This window comes from Leptopilina heterotoma, unplaced genomic scaffold (assembly GCF_015476425.1).
Source record: "Leptopilina heterotoma isolate Lh14 unplaced genomic scaffold, ASM1547642v1 Lhet_65, whole genome shotgun sequence".
NCBI lineage: Eukaryota > Metazoa > Arthropoda > Insecta > Hymenoptera > Figitidae > Leptopilina > Leptopilina heterotoma.
The window spans coordinates 1717081-1733649 of NW_025111152.1; the positions used below are offsets into that span (position 1 = coordinate 1717081).

Consider the following 16569-nt stretch of genomic DNA (forward strand, 5'->3'; position numbering starts at 1 on the left):
TAATTTAATTCTTTTGACGAGTTTCTTTAAATTTTTTGAAAATAATATTTTTTTTAATAATTTTAATTAAAAATTTGGAAAATAATTGAATTAAACAATGAATTTTTTCAATTTTTAAAAATAATCTTGTCTGTTCATAATTATAATTGAAAATTTAATTAATTTTATTTTATTAAAATGTATTGACATTGATTGAATTAAATTGGATTTCATAAAATGCCCTCAACTTTATTTTCAATTAAATTAATAAATTAATAAATTAATTATTTATTAATAACAAATTAGTCCAATTATTGATAAATAACATTCTTATTTAACAATTTTTACTTTTTTTAATTAAATCGTGACCAAAAAAAAAAAATCTGACTCATGCGGGAATTGAGCCTACGACCTACTAACTACCAGACAACACTCTTACCACTATGCTACGGAACCTACTTGAAAATTATTGTTTTATTGTACGTGACTTGATGATTCAATAAATTATTTATTGACACTAATACATCATGACAAATAATTAAATAGTTTAATAATAATAATAACAATATTAATAATATAGTAATAGACCATAAATATTCATAAATTAATATTTTTATCATTTCAAAAAAAAAAAAAAAATGTCAAAACATTTGTGTTAAAAACGCGTTTTTTATAGTTTAAAATCATTATAAACATTAATTTTTTTATATAAAAAAAATTTTTTTTTTGGACTTAGAAATTTTTTCTAGTTAATGATGTGGGCAATCCATGAGGGCCCCTCGCGTGGCCCTCAAGGATTTGCCCTTATGTGAATTTTATATTTTTTAAAAAGTAACATTAAATATTTGTTAAAAACGTGTTTTTAATTGTTTAAAATCATTATAAACATTAATTTTTGTTATGTAAAAAAATATTTTTTGTTTGGACTTAGAAATTTTTGGTATAATCAATGATGTGGGCGATCCACACGGGCCCCTCGCGTGGGCCCTCAAAGATTTGCCCTCATGTGAGTTTTATATTTTTTAAAAAGTAACATTAAATATTTGTTAAAAACGTGTTTTTCATTGTTTAAAATGATTGTAAACAATAATTTTTTGTTGTAAAAAATATTCGTTGTTTGGACTTAGAAAAATTGTTGAGCAGGGCATTTTTAATGGCTAAGAGCAGGGGCCCTGCTGGTGCCCTCGTAAATTTCCATAACTTTGTGATAGGATTTCTGGAAAAATGTCACTCAATGTTTATTTCAGGTGCTTTGAAATGTAATTTAATCCAATCTGAACTTAAGTTTTTTAATAAAAAAATTTTTTTTTTGAAACTTAGATAAATTTTTTAGCAGGGCAACCATAAGGGCAAAGAACGGGGCCCCTGCTGGTGCCCTCGTGAATTTCTCCTCATGGATCTACCACGTGGGCCCCCAACGGGGGCCTCGAAGCTGTGGGGCTCGAACGTGGCTTTTTGCACACGGGATTTATAAAAATAATTGGATATATTGCGAAGAAATTTTTAAAAATAAAATTATAATTACGGTGCCAAACTTACGTTGATTGTCAAAAAAGTCGATTTTTTATTTTTTTTATTTTCGGATTTCTTATAGTGTCAAGAATACTCTCCTAAAATTTTATTGCAAAATTCAAAGTAAAACAAAAGTTATACATATAGGGGAGTATAGTCGAGGTTGGACCACTGCACAGTGGGCCAGGATGCACAAAAAGTGGCCAAAATTATAATGCAAATTTTTATTGCAACCAAACTGCATAGTTTACTGTTTTTGGGGTCGCTGATTACGAATTTGGAGTCAGATTTCAAAAATTCAAAATGGCGGATCCAATATGGCGGATCGATTTTTTAAAATCTTAACAGATTGAGTTTAATTTTGTCACAAGGGGGTTTTTGAGGTTGCTAATTACGAATTTGGTATCAGATTTTGAAAATTCAAAATGGCGGATACAATAATATAGTGGACAACAAAATAAAAAATTAATTGGATTGGCTTGAAAGTTACTTGGGGGTTTTGGTATTACGTAGCTACATGCAACGACGCGTTGTTTTATAAAAAAATAAAATTAAAAAAAATGTATACAAATTTTTAAAAAATAAAAAAATGGAATGTAAAATCCTATGGCAGCCTCCTCGTGGTACATTCTGGGGTCGTGAAGATAAAAAATTTAATAAATTATAAAAATTAAATTCACCAGCTAGTTTAATTTGAACTTCAAGGTACAGAAAATTTATATAAGCTAAAATTTTGAAGATGTTCGACTCATTGATATAATTTAAAAAAAGAAGTGACTTTTTATGCTCATTATGATATAAATAAAAGTGATTTTAACCAAATTTCAATCAACAGAATGTGCATTTGTTTATAAATAGTGGGGGTAATAGGAAGGAAATTTTTCTCGCTATACCGAGAGACAGAGCCCTCGTTATAGAGAGCGCTCGTTATAGAGAAGGTCGTTATAGCGAGATTTGAGTGTACTGATGTCAGATTAACCAGTTTCAAACAAATTAAATAAATTTTAAAAAATTTTCCGCCATATTGAATCAGCTATTTTGAATTTTGGAAAATTAATGTCAGATTCGTAATCAGCGACCCTAAAAAACCCCAAGTATTCAGTTTCAAGCCATTATAATTAATTTTTTTATTTTGTCGTCCACCATATTGGATCCGCCATTTTGAATTTTGGAAAACGAATGTTAGATTCGTAATCAGCGACCCTTAAAACCCCCACGCAACCAGTTTCAAGTAAATTCGATGAATTGTGAAAAAAATTCCGCCATCTTGGATCCGCCATTTTGAATTTCGAAAAACTGATCTCTGATTCGTAATCAGCAACCCCAGAAACCTTAGGGTACCAAGTTTCATAAAAATCCATTAAAAATTTTTTCAACACACTTTTGGCCCAAACAGTGGAAATCTCGTTGGCAGCCAAGGGGTTAAACTATAATTATGCAACAATATTAAATGGAAAATCCTATTTACCTACATAACACTTTAGTACTTTCGGATATTTATAATAAATATAGTGTAACAATTTGTACTGACAAAGCTCTTACAATACAGTTTCTTGTATGTGGTTAACAGAATATTGAAATATATATTTCAATAATTTTCAGAATTTTAAAACTTTCTACAATTTTTAACAATTCTTTATTGCACTTATATCTTTACTTTAGTTGTTCAAGTATTACTTGATACTTATAATATATGTATTCTCTCATTACACTGTAATGCAACCACTATAAAAGTCAGATGCTATTGGTGGATCCAGAGGGGAGTCACGTATGCTTAACCCCCTCCCCAAAAGCCTTATGTTTAGGTGAGAGAGAAAGAGATAACACTATATTGACGTCTCTTTCTCTCTTATGCAATACCTCCTTCAAGAACAGTTTGTGAATCCGACACTGTCAGATTAGATCATCACGTAACGTTACGTGATGATATTCTATGTAATAATGTATTGCTGTTTTTAACACTGAAATATGAATATGCGCAAAAGTGCGCAAGTTATATTAAAGTAGACATCTCTAGCTAACATACGGTATATTATTTTTGTTGTTAACGAGTGGAGACACGGAGAGACATTGAACGGAAGTAAACAGTTTACTGAGAAATACCATTTTTTTTACTTCAATATATTAAAATACAAATTACGCCTGAATAAAGTTTGGCTTTTAATTTTTTTTTTTGAAGTTTAATACGTACTTAAGTCAAATAAAAAACATTAAGACCAACTTAAAAGAATTAGAATCTATAGCATGCACTTCTATATAGTTCAGTTTCTGCAAAAATGCTCTTAATTTTTAAGTTTCGAAAGTAATAATTTGTGTTTAAGAGTCATAATGCTCTTCATATTTCTTATGTAAATACTTTGAAGTATAAAGGTTTAAAAAAAAAATTTTTAAACTTCTACAGCAATATTGACTTTTGGCCACTTTTTGTCGATTCTGGCCCCCTGTGCAAGGGCAGGTCAGACTTGAAAGATCATTCAACTTCTGCTGTATACACATTCCAAACAAAAGCGATGGACAAACTTAAGTCTTTTTCCAAAACAATGTTTGCATTACTTCTCGGACGGAGCAACAAGCTAGTATAAAAATTGAAAGAATTTCAGCAATTTAGTAACTTCAAGACTTCGGAATATTGTCGACTTATAACTTCTCATGGGAAAAAATTACAATAGAAATTTTATGTAGGGGAGTGTCTTCAGTTGTGAGACAGTCAATTTTTTTAACATGCAATATTAAAAAGCCGATTGGTTTATATAAAAAAATTTCTTTTTATATGAGCCAACTTTTACGTGTGCGCGGATGCCGATATATGAATTGTTTGTGTTAGATCCCAACTCTGTGTGTGAGGATCGACTAAAAAGCGTTTTTTCCATAAATGCAAAGTACTTTTTAACAAAGTTAATTAATTGGAAAAGGTAAATGTTATGCATTTTCTTTTAGTGTTTTCCTTATATTTTGTGATGCAATATTGCATTGTTCCAATCTACGGTTGAAAATAATTTAATTTTCCTTTTTCAAAATAGCGCCAATTTCTGGGTGTGAGACACAGCATATCACCAGTTGTGAGACGGTGTCAACACCCATCTGGGCAGCATAAAAAATACGACTTTGCAGGCATACTATTTAAATGTTGTTTTGATTTCTTTTTCTAGTATTTTTGGGCATGTCAAGTGGAAAAAAGTCAATTGATTCAGAAGAAATCAATTTTTTCTAAAACACGCACCGAAAGTACACCATTTCCTACGTGTCAAGTGGGAGAAAAGTGTATGATTCCCTGCGAGCGGGAGGGAATGTACATTCCCTCCCGGCTAGTGACGTCACCGGGAGGGAATGTAACATTCCCTCCCTATGAGGGAGGAAAAGTAACTTAATTTCTCGATAATGTTAATATTAGGAACGAAGTATAAATCAAAGTATGACCATTGGCGAATCAGTTAATATAGGGGAGACTGGGGCGAAAAGTTAAACTACCAAAACCGTTAAAATTCATTATCTTTCGAACGAAAATAGTTAGAGCATTGCAATTTTAATTATAGAAGGGTGTTATCACCCTAAATAAATGTCCGGAGTTGTGTGCAATTCTGTTTATTTTTGTGGTGTCAATATTAAAAGTTTTTTTTCAACCTACTTTTAAAAATTTTTTCGAAAAAGAAAATATCAACTTTTAAGTATATTTTTTGCATTTTTTCTCACCGCGATTTTTTTACTTCATTATTTGGGTCCCCTGAAGAGATACCTAAATGTATTTTCTCAATATCTTTAGTCAAATTTTTTATATTTGTTGTTAAAGCCAAAAACGCACCCTGGGGCGAAAAGTTAAATAATGGGTGGGGCGAAAAGTTAAATGTATTTTTACATGTTGTTAAAAATTTTTTTTTTATTTTTTGTTTTTTTTGGTTTATTTGTTTAAACATTATTTATTTGACATTTGGCAAGTACTCTGTCAAAAAATAAGCCGGTTCACGTGAAATAAACCAAAAAAATTTTTTTTTTTTTTTTGAAATTTCAATTTTTTAACTTTACAACTATTCTAAAGCTTTTGTCATATAAACAAAAATCTTTTATTTACTAAATTACTTGTTTACGTATACTTTAACTTATCTACTATTTATCACCTATCAGAAAATAGTTTTAGTAGGCTAAAAATAGAATTTAACTTTTCGCCCCAGCATGGGGCGAAAAGTTAAAAAAAACAAAATTTTCAAAAAGGGACAAAACATGTATTGTATGCAAAAATATCAGAAACTTTTTTATTGAAAGTTGTAGGGGACAAGTTGCCCTACAATATTGATATACAAATATTTGCATCTAAGCGGCTTATATTGCCAAAAAAAATCATTTATGCAAAATTTAACTTTTCGCCCCAGTCTCCCCTATTATATATTATATTATATTATATATTATTAATATATTTAACTATTTATTCTAAACATAACTTTTTATTACAAACTTTATAAATTTTAGCAATTTTTTAAAAGCGTCTCACAACTGGCGACTTTTTTTTCAAAAAAGCGATGTGCTCGGAAAATGTATCGTAACATTTTTTGAGTTCATCGAAACACTACACTTTCTTTTAATAAAAGTTGCGTATTTCTGTTACCTTTCGAACGGTGTATTTTATTTACAATTTCGTTTACCCGTTTACAATTTACGGGTCAAAAATAAAACCCGTCTCACAACTGGAGACTCTCCCCTACATTTTAATAAATTAGATTTTTACAAATATTCACAATATTCCAGTAGAACTAAAATAATATTTTTCCTAAATTTCTCGGTAGCTAGACGAGTATGTTGATATATTTTATCAAGTTTAAATTTGACACGTTGTACTACATTACAATGAAAGATTAAAAATGCAAAAAGTCACCCTTAAAATTTTAAGTGTACAAAATAGTGAGTATAAAAAGAAAAAATTGTTAACAGTTAAAAAAAGGTGCATTATTATTATTATAAACAATTATAAATATTTATCAAAAAGTTTAAAAATTATTATTTGACACTAGGTGTCTGCTTTTGAGCACATACTGCATGTCTCGGCTTAATTTACTCAGTTAAACAGTTAGTATAAGTATATAAGTAGTAGACGGAGAGCTGGCTACATAAAAATGCATGTTATAAGATACATGAAAAATTAATATTTATATAGGTTCCATTTGAGTCCCTGAGTACCGAATGCGAAGTCTGCCTGCGCGTTCTGGACGATTAAGCCCGCGGATTGACGGTCGAAAATGATAAATTTGATAAGGAAAACATATGATAAAGGTCATGGATAAAAGTTATAAAATTTAAAAGTATTTATCACCAGTAAGCTTATAAAATTTTGGCAGACAATTTTTTGGACGACAAGGTATTGGCAGACAGTGTCAAAGTTGCGTAATCCGTAGTGAAAAAATGATCATAAGAGTCATGGCTAAAAATTAATGGAAATAGTTAATGAACTCTTATGGAAGCTATATGTCAATTGGCAGACAAAAATTCGGATGATAACATCGGGGCAAACAACGATAAAAAGCGCGGTTCTCATGCGATTTCGCTGATTTCGCGCTATTGCACTAAATAGTTAATTTTTGAAAAATGTGAAATTTTTTTGGGCTACATTAATTTTTAAACATAATTTAATGATTTTATAAACTTTTGAATGAATATAATTTATTTTAAATTAAATTTTTTATAAAAATAAAAAAAATAAAAATTGAAAATGTGATTTTTGTACAGAATTATTGATTTTTTTAATAACTAGATAATAGATTGAAACTTCTGAGAAAAATGTATCCCAATTTAAAAAAAGAAAGAGCAAAATCGGTCAGTTGGTTTAAAAGTTAATTAATTAATTAATTAATTCTGGCGTGAGCGATTGCTGCCGCGTGTCGCTGGATTCCCCCACTCCGCCCACCTAAGGAAGGTAAAATCTCGCACACACTTTTACCTCTATTTTAAACAACTAAATAGTGCAGTACTTTTAAACTGACAGAAAGTATTGCCCTTGATACCTTTAAAGAGATTTTACCTTCCTTAGGTGGGCGGAGTGGGGGAATCCAGCGACACGCGGCAGCAATCGCTCACGCCAGAATTGATACCAACTTTTCAAATTCTGAAAAGTTGCTCTAACTTTTAAACCAACTGACCGATTTTGCTCTTTCATTTTTTAAATTGGGATACATTTTTCTCAGAAGTTTCAATCTATTATCTAGTTATTAAAAAAGTCAATAATTCTATACAAAAATCACATTTTCAATTTTTATTTTTTTTATTTTTATAAAAAATTTAATTTAAAATAAATTATATTCATTCAAAAGTTTATAAAAACATTAAATTATGTTTAAAAATTAATGTAGCCCAAAAAAATTTCACATTTTTAAAAAATTAACTATTTAGTGCAAATAGCGCGAAATCAGCGAAATCGCATGGGAACCGCGCTTTTTATCGTTGTCTGCCTCGATGTTATCATCCGAATTTTTGTCTGCCAATTGACATATAGCTTCCATAAGAGTTCATTAACTTTTTCCATTAATTTTTAGCCATGACTCTTATGATCATTTTTTCACTACGGATTACGCAACTTTAGTTTCTTATCACCTAATTTGGTTTTTAGTGTTCAAAGATGGTTCGAAATTGTAAAAGAGTGTTGGTACCGACAAGTCGCACAAAACGACTAGTGATTCCATCATCGACCTCTACTATGATACCAGCAACGTTTAAAACACACATTCGCTCTTTTAGTTTTGTTTTTACATTTGTTTTATATTCTGTGTTTGCTTTCGAGCAATAAAAAATAACTTCTTTAATAAAAAATACGATTTCTAATGGTTTTTACCACCTTGTTCCTAATAGCCCCATTTTATAATTTCGAAAAAAAGCGTCTTTTTCTTTTTTTGTTTAAAATTCCAGCTTTGACCAAGGCAATTATTTAACCCTTCAATGTGCTCCCCAAGATCAAGAAAAGAAACAAAAACTTAGGCAATATTTCACTACACAAAAAAGTTGCAAGACTTTAAAGTTGAAATCTGTTCCTAATAGCCCCAGTTTACGGTACTGTGAATAGTACTTAACATTCAACTTATATGTTATATACACTGAGAGACCTTTGGGACTGTAGCGGAACAACGTATGTGACAGCAGCTCCACTATGGTTTTGGTGCGCTGCGGTAAAATCTTGGGCGCGTGACAGTCCCAAATGTTGGTGAGCAGCTCACCGAAGTAGTGGGAATGCCGCCTTTGGTTTGCAGCTGAACAACTTTGGGACTGTCACGCGCCCAAGATTTTACCGCAGCAACCCAAAAGTATAGTCCTGTAGCGTTCCTCCAAAATGGTCAGTAGCAGCCTATCGAAAGTCTGCTGCTGACCCAAAGGTCTCTCAGTGTATGTATTAAAGAACTTTCGTTTAGTTTCATGAATTCAACATAGAATCAGAGGCGATCAAATGTTTTTAGAAGTGTCAGAAAAAAAACGTTTTTTGGATTTTTAAGTTTTTCGATCATTATTTCTGAGTCTTAATTTATTTGGCAAATTTTTTTTGTTGCTATTGGATGTCCTTCTTCGAAGTACATACCCAGGTGCGATTTTTTGGTCGGCCCATAGTTGGGCCAACTTTTACAAAGTCGGTCCAACTTCTCGTGCCAGAGGTTGGGCCAACCATACAGATGATAACGGCGACCGTCTAATGGCGACGATGGTTGGCCCGACAACTCATAAGGAAGTTGGCCCAACTTACAATGCATATGTTGTGCCAACTATACATTTCAATGGTTGGTCCAAAGACTGAGGCCAAAGTTGGCACAACTTTAGATGCGTAAGTTGGGCCAACCACAATTTTCAAAGTTTGGCCAACTTCAACAGCCAAAGGTAAAAAATTATTAAAAAACTAAATTATTTAAACAATTAACAGGTTATTATTAGCGGGAACATCAGATATAACCTTTACCTATTATTATTAAACACAATCTCATACATACATTTTCGAAAATATCTAATGCTCGCTGGGATCGAACCCCTAACCTAACGCACCGATGACTTATACACTGACCACTACGCTACGCTCACATGGGAGTGCATAACGCAAAATGTATATTAAAGCTGCAACAGTCGGGCCAACCGTGGCCCAGAGTTTGGCCGACCAAGAAAGTTTAAGTCAATGAAACTGCGTTTCTAGAGTTTTGCCAACCGTTGGGCCAACCGTGGCCCAGAGTTCGGCCGACCAAAAAACTATAAGTCAATTATACTGCTTTTCTTGAGTTTTGCCAACCGTCGGGCCAACCGAAACTGAAAGTCTTTTAAACTACGTTTTGATGAGTTGTGCCAACCTTTGTCGACAAAGTTGGCCCGACGGTTGGTTAAACTCTGCATTTAATGGTTGGCTTGCAAAGTCGGGCCAACTGTGGGCACAAGTACTTGCCAAAGTTGGGCAAACTCTGGCAACCAAAACTTTGCTTGCCAAAGTTAGGCCAACCTTGGGCCAACCTTCAAACTCTGGCGGCCAACCTAAATTCGCACCTGGGTATATAGTTTTGTCTTATTTCAAAAAGATTTAATTAAATTTATTCTGAAATGTGAGGAATACACTCGGGGTAAAGCCGCTCACTTAGTTTAAAATTTAAAATAAAATAATTTTACGTATTATATTTTAACAATAACAAAATTTATGACTTGTTAAAACCAAAATTGTAACTACATTTCACTTTCTCTTAATAAAATATAACATTATTTAAATGCATAGTTGTAATTCATGCAACCTATATTCATTATTTATGAAACCAATTTGTTGTTTATAGAATTGTTTATATAACTCATAAATTATCAATAATAAATCATACTTAAGACGGGAATAAGACGAACTTTAATATTTAAAAAATAAAACTGTTCCGTCTTGAAAAGATAAAGTGAGCGGGTTTACCCTGGAAAATTGTGATTTCGAAATTTGGTATATGTTTATTAAAAAGTTTCTCTAAGTAAAACTAAAAAAGATAAATCAAAAACTCTTTTTTATTTTTTTAGTAGAAATCATAAGCTTTCAAATGATATAAATTAACTTAGATTTAGAGAATAATTTCCTAGATTTTTACCGATCTGAAAAAAAGTGTGCGGGTTTACCCCAGTCTCCCCTATAAGAGCTATTTATTAAAAGTTACAGTAATCACAGACTAATCAGTAATGTCAAGTCCATGCACACAACATTTTAGGAAAATATTCTCTGATAGTTGTAGTATAAATTGATACTACTTTTAAAAAATCGATTTTTTTTTGACCTGATAAAGTATAGGCGCCCCCCTTAAGTCGCAAAGTTCACAAAAATTCAGAAATCATGTACTTTCAACTTAATATTTCTTGTATATTTAACGTAAAAATGAAAATTATAATATATTGCGAAAGTTTATGTTTGATTTCTTTATAAATTACATTAATTTTCCTAATGAGAAAAACATTTTCAGATTTACGACGGTTAAATACTATGTCTGTAAAAGCTGTCAGTACTGGAATTATTATCATTGGAGGTGGTGTTGTGAAACATCATATTTGTAACGCAAATCTAATGGTAAATACATTTTTTTTAATTTGACTATACTTTTAAGTATATAGTAACAATAACATTCTTATTAGGAATTCAATTATTTTGATAATTAATAAAACTCATTGCAGAATTTCAATTATTTTGAATACAATTTTAATCGAATTCCTCAAAAAAATGTATTTATTCTTATAAATTTTATTAAAATTCGTCAAAACAATTCAATTATTTAAAAAATTATTAATAAAATTCTTTATGAGAATTTAATTTTAAGAAACATTCAATTATTCAATAAATTATTTATTTTTGTATTTAAATAATTTAATTCTAGTAGAATTTTCTCATAAAAATTTATTTAAAATTGGCTTTCAGTTAAAATTTTAGATTATAATTGAATATTAAAAGCATTAGAGCGTAATTTTTTTAGACATAATTGAATTTTGAAAAGGTTTCAGATTAAAATCTTTGAAAATTTGAATTTTTCATATTTTTAATTAACAATTCTGTGGAATTATTTTTTTTTCTTTTGAGAAAGTTTAATTGCGGATTTTTTTATATTATCGATTTTAAGAAGAATTTAAGTTAAAAATTCTTGAAAATAATAATTGAATTGATAATGATTTTATCACTCGGTGATCTTTAATTATTATAAAACATGAAGAAATCGATAGACTTTTTCATTTAAGGAATCTGTACAGCGCAAGCGCGAAATATATGAGCGATTCCATGTCAAGTGATCAAGGTGGAAAAAATTTTTTCTCCATTCGTGCCTAAACTTGGGGCTTTTGTAGTACTAGTGGGTAGTAAAAGTTTAGGGTTTTTCGGTACAATGCTTATTTTGATAATTTTTTACTCTTAAACAATTAAACCAAACAATAGTGAAAAGTATAATTAAAAAATATTACTAATGAATGTAGCAAAAAAAATTAGCGTGTATTAAAAATGAGCAGTATCCCTGAGAAAAATAATCCACAAAGGAAAAAAATTAATGCACAAAAGAAATGTTTTGGGATTTGCAAAAGTGATACTCGTTGCAAGTCTTATTTGACTGAAAATTATTACTTTATTTCTTTCCCAAAACCGTTTAACATTTACAAAATGAAATATTAGGAATGACAATATTCGAAGTAATTGCAAAACTTGTCAAGTATGTCGAAAATGAGACCTATTGGTAAGGTTATGTTCATAACATAACACAACCTTATTTACATGTAAACAATATAGACTTTTTTACCCTTGAAACACTTTATAACCATATTTTTAATTGACAGACAGTATTTTTCTCTACCTGTTCAAACTTTAATTTTGCATCTGGAATGTCATTTTCATCGAGTTTTTTATATGAATTGTTATAAGCACAATATACATTCTGATACAAAGTTGCTCGAAAATTTTGAAATCGCGCCGTCTGTCATGGCGTAGCTTCAACTTCTGGTCTTAAATGAAAAGGTTTATTACTCCGAGTCGAAGACTCTGAGTTATCGGTATTTTCATGTTTTATAGTTATGGAAAATTTAATTTATAGTTTTAAGGGGGTCACCCCGTGTGATGGGTTCAAAAAATCGAAAAAAATTTTTTTTCATAAATCACATCTACAATATGTGTAGAATATGTGGGTAAACAGAATTTTTTATTTTTGACATCCTAAGAAAGTTACAGCACTAAGAAGACAAGGCGTTTTTCTCAAAACTGTGTTTTTCAAACTGGCGTCCATGATATCTCGAAAACGGCTTGACCAATATCGCACAAATTTATAGGGCGTGTTCAGCACATATGTGGCTGTCGCCCGAACTAGGATTAAGATGCCTTTTGATTTTTCGATTTTAGTTTAGTCAATTAGTCAGTATCGTGGACGCCGATAGACGGCGTTTTTATGATCATAATCACTTTCCAGTTTTATAATTCGGAATCAGTAAAATGTTTTTACTTGCAAAAATTTTAATTTGTTGTTAAAATGGAACTGAATATATGGTAAAAATTTTGAAGTCCTAAGTTTTCATGGTTCTTAAAAAGAAAATCGCTAAAAAACTCTTAAAAAACGTCTGCCACACGGGGTGACCCCCTTAAGTAAAATGTTCTCTTATTTGACTCGGACTGGTTATATTTTTGTCAGCAATTGGTCCGTAAAGTCCGTATTTTTAAATACTTTCACTGGTTCGAGCCCTGATAGAGCGAGCTTTTAACTTTATAATTGCGATATAACTTCCATGGTATATTATACATAGTCAGAATATAAAGTATAAAAATACAATATATAATTCCATATCAGACAATTTTTACAAAATTGTATGTGATTCTTTCTTTCTATTCTGACAATGTATTAACATATATTTTACTAACAGATGTTTTTAGAGGAATGGGGCTGATTATTCTGTTTTTATCAATACATCTTCTGAATTCGATGGCAGTGACAGTGGTGCTCGTCCTGATGAAGCAATATCATGGGGGAAAATTCGCAAAGAAGCTTCTCCAGTAAAAGTAATTATTTTCTTAAAGTTAAGTAAAATTTTTTTTATATTTTTATTTAAAAAAATAACTAATTTTATTTTTAATTTTAGATATACGCTGAAGCAACCTTAGTTTTTCCTCTTCTTGTGGGTGAGACTTTCGCTAAACATTATCACTCTTCTAAAGTGAAAACCGTGTCAGATGTTTAAAATAATTTTAATTATTTTTTATAACTATTTTTTAATTGTAATATAAGTTTTTTATTAAATATATGATATTAAAATGGTATTCAAATATGTTTTTTCTACTTTTGTACATTTTATGAAATTTACATAAGATAAATAAATAAAATATAGAGGAAAAATTTTTAGAGCTTCAGTTAAAAATATTCAATTGCTATAAATTAAATATTTATATTATATAATTATTATAGAAATTATTTTAATTAGAAGAAAATTACAAATTAATATGAGGTTGAGAAATTATTTTTAAAAAATTAACCAAATAGTCATTTTAATATTTTTATTCCAAATTAACACATTATTAACTCTTTTAATGTTCGCACGTTTAACAATCTTTAATAAACTTGTAACTTATTGTAAAAAAATTAATATAAAAGTAACTATTACAATTTTTGTCCAACACACTTTTTATGTTTCTCTATTCAAACAATTAACAAAACTTGATTTTTCCCTTTTCATCGTTTTTCTTCAGTGCCCTAAATACAATAGTTACTTTTTACCATATTTTTTATTGCAAAAATATGGAGATTAATTCATTATAAAATAAATCACAAAATTGAGTAAATTTACATTTTAAAAAATAGCAATGAAAAATTGATAAAAATGAAGAAAAATTATCACTTTAAAACTAATTAATTATAATATATTTTATAAAATGTTATATAATAAAAAATAGTTTAATTTTTTTAATTTATACTGATTTAAAAATATTTTTAAAATTAGTGACAATTTTGATCGAATAATAATCTTAGATTTAAAAAAAATGCTTCTTGAAATATCGACGTATCAATACATTACATCGACGTCCTGCTGCTTTTGATGTTGCATTTCCACTAATTATTCATTCACAAATAGTACAATATTTTTTTTATAAAATAACATCTGTCGAAACAAATTTTATAGATCATTTAACAAAAAGAAAGAAGTAATTAAAAATAAACTGTAGCTTTTTTAATAATTACACAAGCCTGCAAAAAAATAAAAATTTCCGTTGTCTGAGATCGAGAAGTCATTTCCCGAAGTATTTGGTGCGCTGAATCCGAATCTGGCAACGAAAACCTCCCACCACGTCAGGATTTTGAGAAAAGTGGAGGTAAATTCCCAAAAAACATGTTTTTCGCTGTTTTTGTAAATTTCTATCGGGTAAATCTGACGTGCTAGAGACTTGTCATAGGAGTCAAATTAAAGCCTGAACCCTGTACTTTAAGAAAATAAAGCGATATTGCTAACAACACACTAAATTAGCCATGAAAAATGATTTTTTTTTACAGTTGTCAAGTATAAAAATTGACTAACACTGTCCGTAAATAAAACTATTTGAAAAATGATGGAATTCGCTTAAAATTTGTTACTCAGGGGGTTTTGGGGTCGCTGATTACTAATATGTTGTCAGATTATTAGAATTCAAAATGTCGGATACAATATGGCGGACTTATTTTTCAGAATTGATCAAATTCACTTGAAACTTGTTACTCGGGGGTTTTTGGGGTCGTTGATTATGAATCCAACTACAGATTTTTTATTTTGACATCATATTTGTAAGCAACGACCCCGAAAACCCCAAATCAATAAATTCTAAGCGAATCCAATCATTTTTTAAAATAGTTGTATTTACGGACTGTGTCAGTCAATTTTTATGATTGCCAACTGTTAAAAAAACCATTTTTGACGGCTAATTTAGTTTGTTGTCAGCAATATCGCTTTATTTTCTTAAAGTACAGGGTTCAGGCTTTAATTTGACTCCTATGACAAGTCTCTAGCACGTCGGATTTACCCGATAGAAATTTACAAAAACAGTGAAAAACATGATTTTTGGGAATTTACTCCCACTTTTCTCAAAATCCTGACGTGATGGGAGGTTTTCGTTGCCAGATTCGGATTCAGCGCACCAAATACTGCGGGAAATGACTTCTCGATCTCAGACAATGGAAATTTTTATTTTTTTGCAGGCTTGTGTTATTTTTAAAATAATTTAGTTGTTTAATTTAAACAAAAATATTTAAACCTTTTTCATGAATATTTCGTCATTTTGGATCACAAACTTCCTGCAAATTATTGTACTATCTGGGATTATTTACAAGCATTTTGACAGATATATAGAATTTTAAAATGTATCCTTTTTTAAATATTATGCAAGATTGACGGCAGGATGTTTATTTTTCATTGTACGATTTATACTTTTTTTTATTATTATATTAAATCGAATGAGAAATGAAGACTAGAAATTTAGAATAAGTCGATCATAAATTATTCATTTTTTTATACACAACTCTGTGCATATGAACTAATTGAGTGATTTTATTTGAAAATTGTTTATACATGGAGGTTTTTTTTAATTTCTCACTTTATAATACTCAACTGTTATAAATTGTACATTTTATATTTTTCAAGAACTTAGGATATTAAACCAATCATTTAAATTCAATGCAGATTATTTGTCTTATATAATTATATAATTACACAGGCCTACAAAATTTAGAATTTTGTCAGACCCACAAACGGGATAAGTCATTTCCGATGTAATTTGTCACCCTGAATCCAAAACTGGCAGCGAAATTGCTCTATCACGTCAGGATTCTGAGATATTCTAACCTAAAAGAGTAAAAAAGGCCATTTTTGGCAACATTCGACTCTCAATAAAATCCACAACAAATTTTTTTTATCATTCGAACAAATTTTAAAGGAAAGTACAATTATTCACCTTTCAAAATATTCTACACCCGATCCGATCCGACTTTTTTTCACTAAGGTACAACAATTTAAAGTTTAGGTTACACGACCTAAAAACTGAAAAAACGAAGAAAAGAATAATTGGAAAGGACTTTAACTTAAGCATCTGATTCTTAATATTTTGGGATCGTTGATTAGAAAACCGATGTCGGATTTTCA

At 29.9% G+C, this 16569-nt stretch overlaps 1 protein-coding gene across 2 annotated transcripts in view; it reads left to right on the forward strand.

The window, feature by feature from the left end:
• Positions 1-13726, forward strand: part of LOC122510004 (probable deoxyhypusine synthase) — a 42911-nt gene extending 29185 nt beyond the window's left edge. Inside the window, exons 6-8 of one of the 2 annotated variants that reach the window (XR_006302398.1) lie at positions 10914-11017; positions 13333-13468; positions 13549-13726. Coding sequence is in view for 1 of the 2 variants with exons in the window: in XM_043624379.1 (XP_043480314.1) it covers positions 10914-11017; positions 13343-13468; positions 13549-13647 (329 nt within the window). In the remaining variant the exon portion in view is untranslated. The remainder of the gene's footprint in view (positions 1-10913; positions 11018-13332; positions 13469-13548) is intronic. The other variant, XM_043624379.1, reaches the window with a different exon arrangement.
• The last annotated feature ends 2843 nt before the right edge of the window (positions 13727-16569 follow it).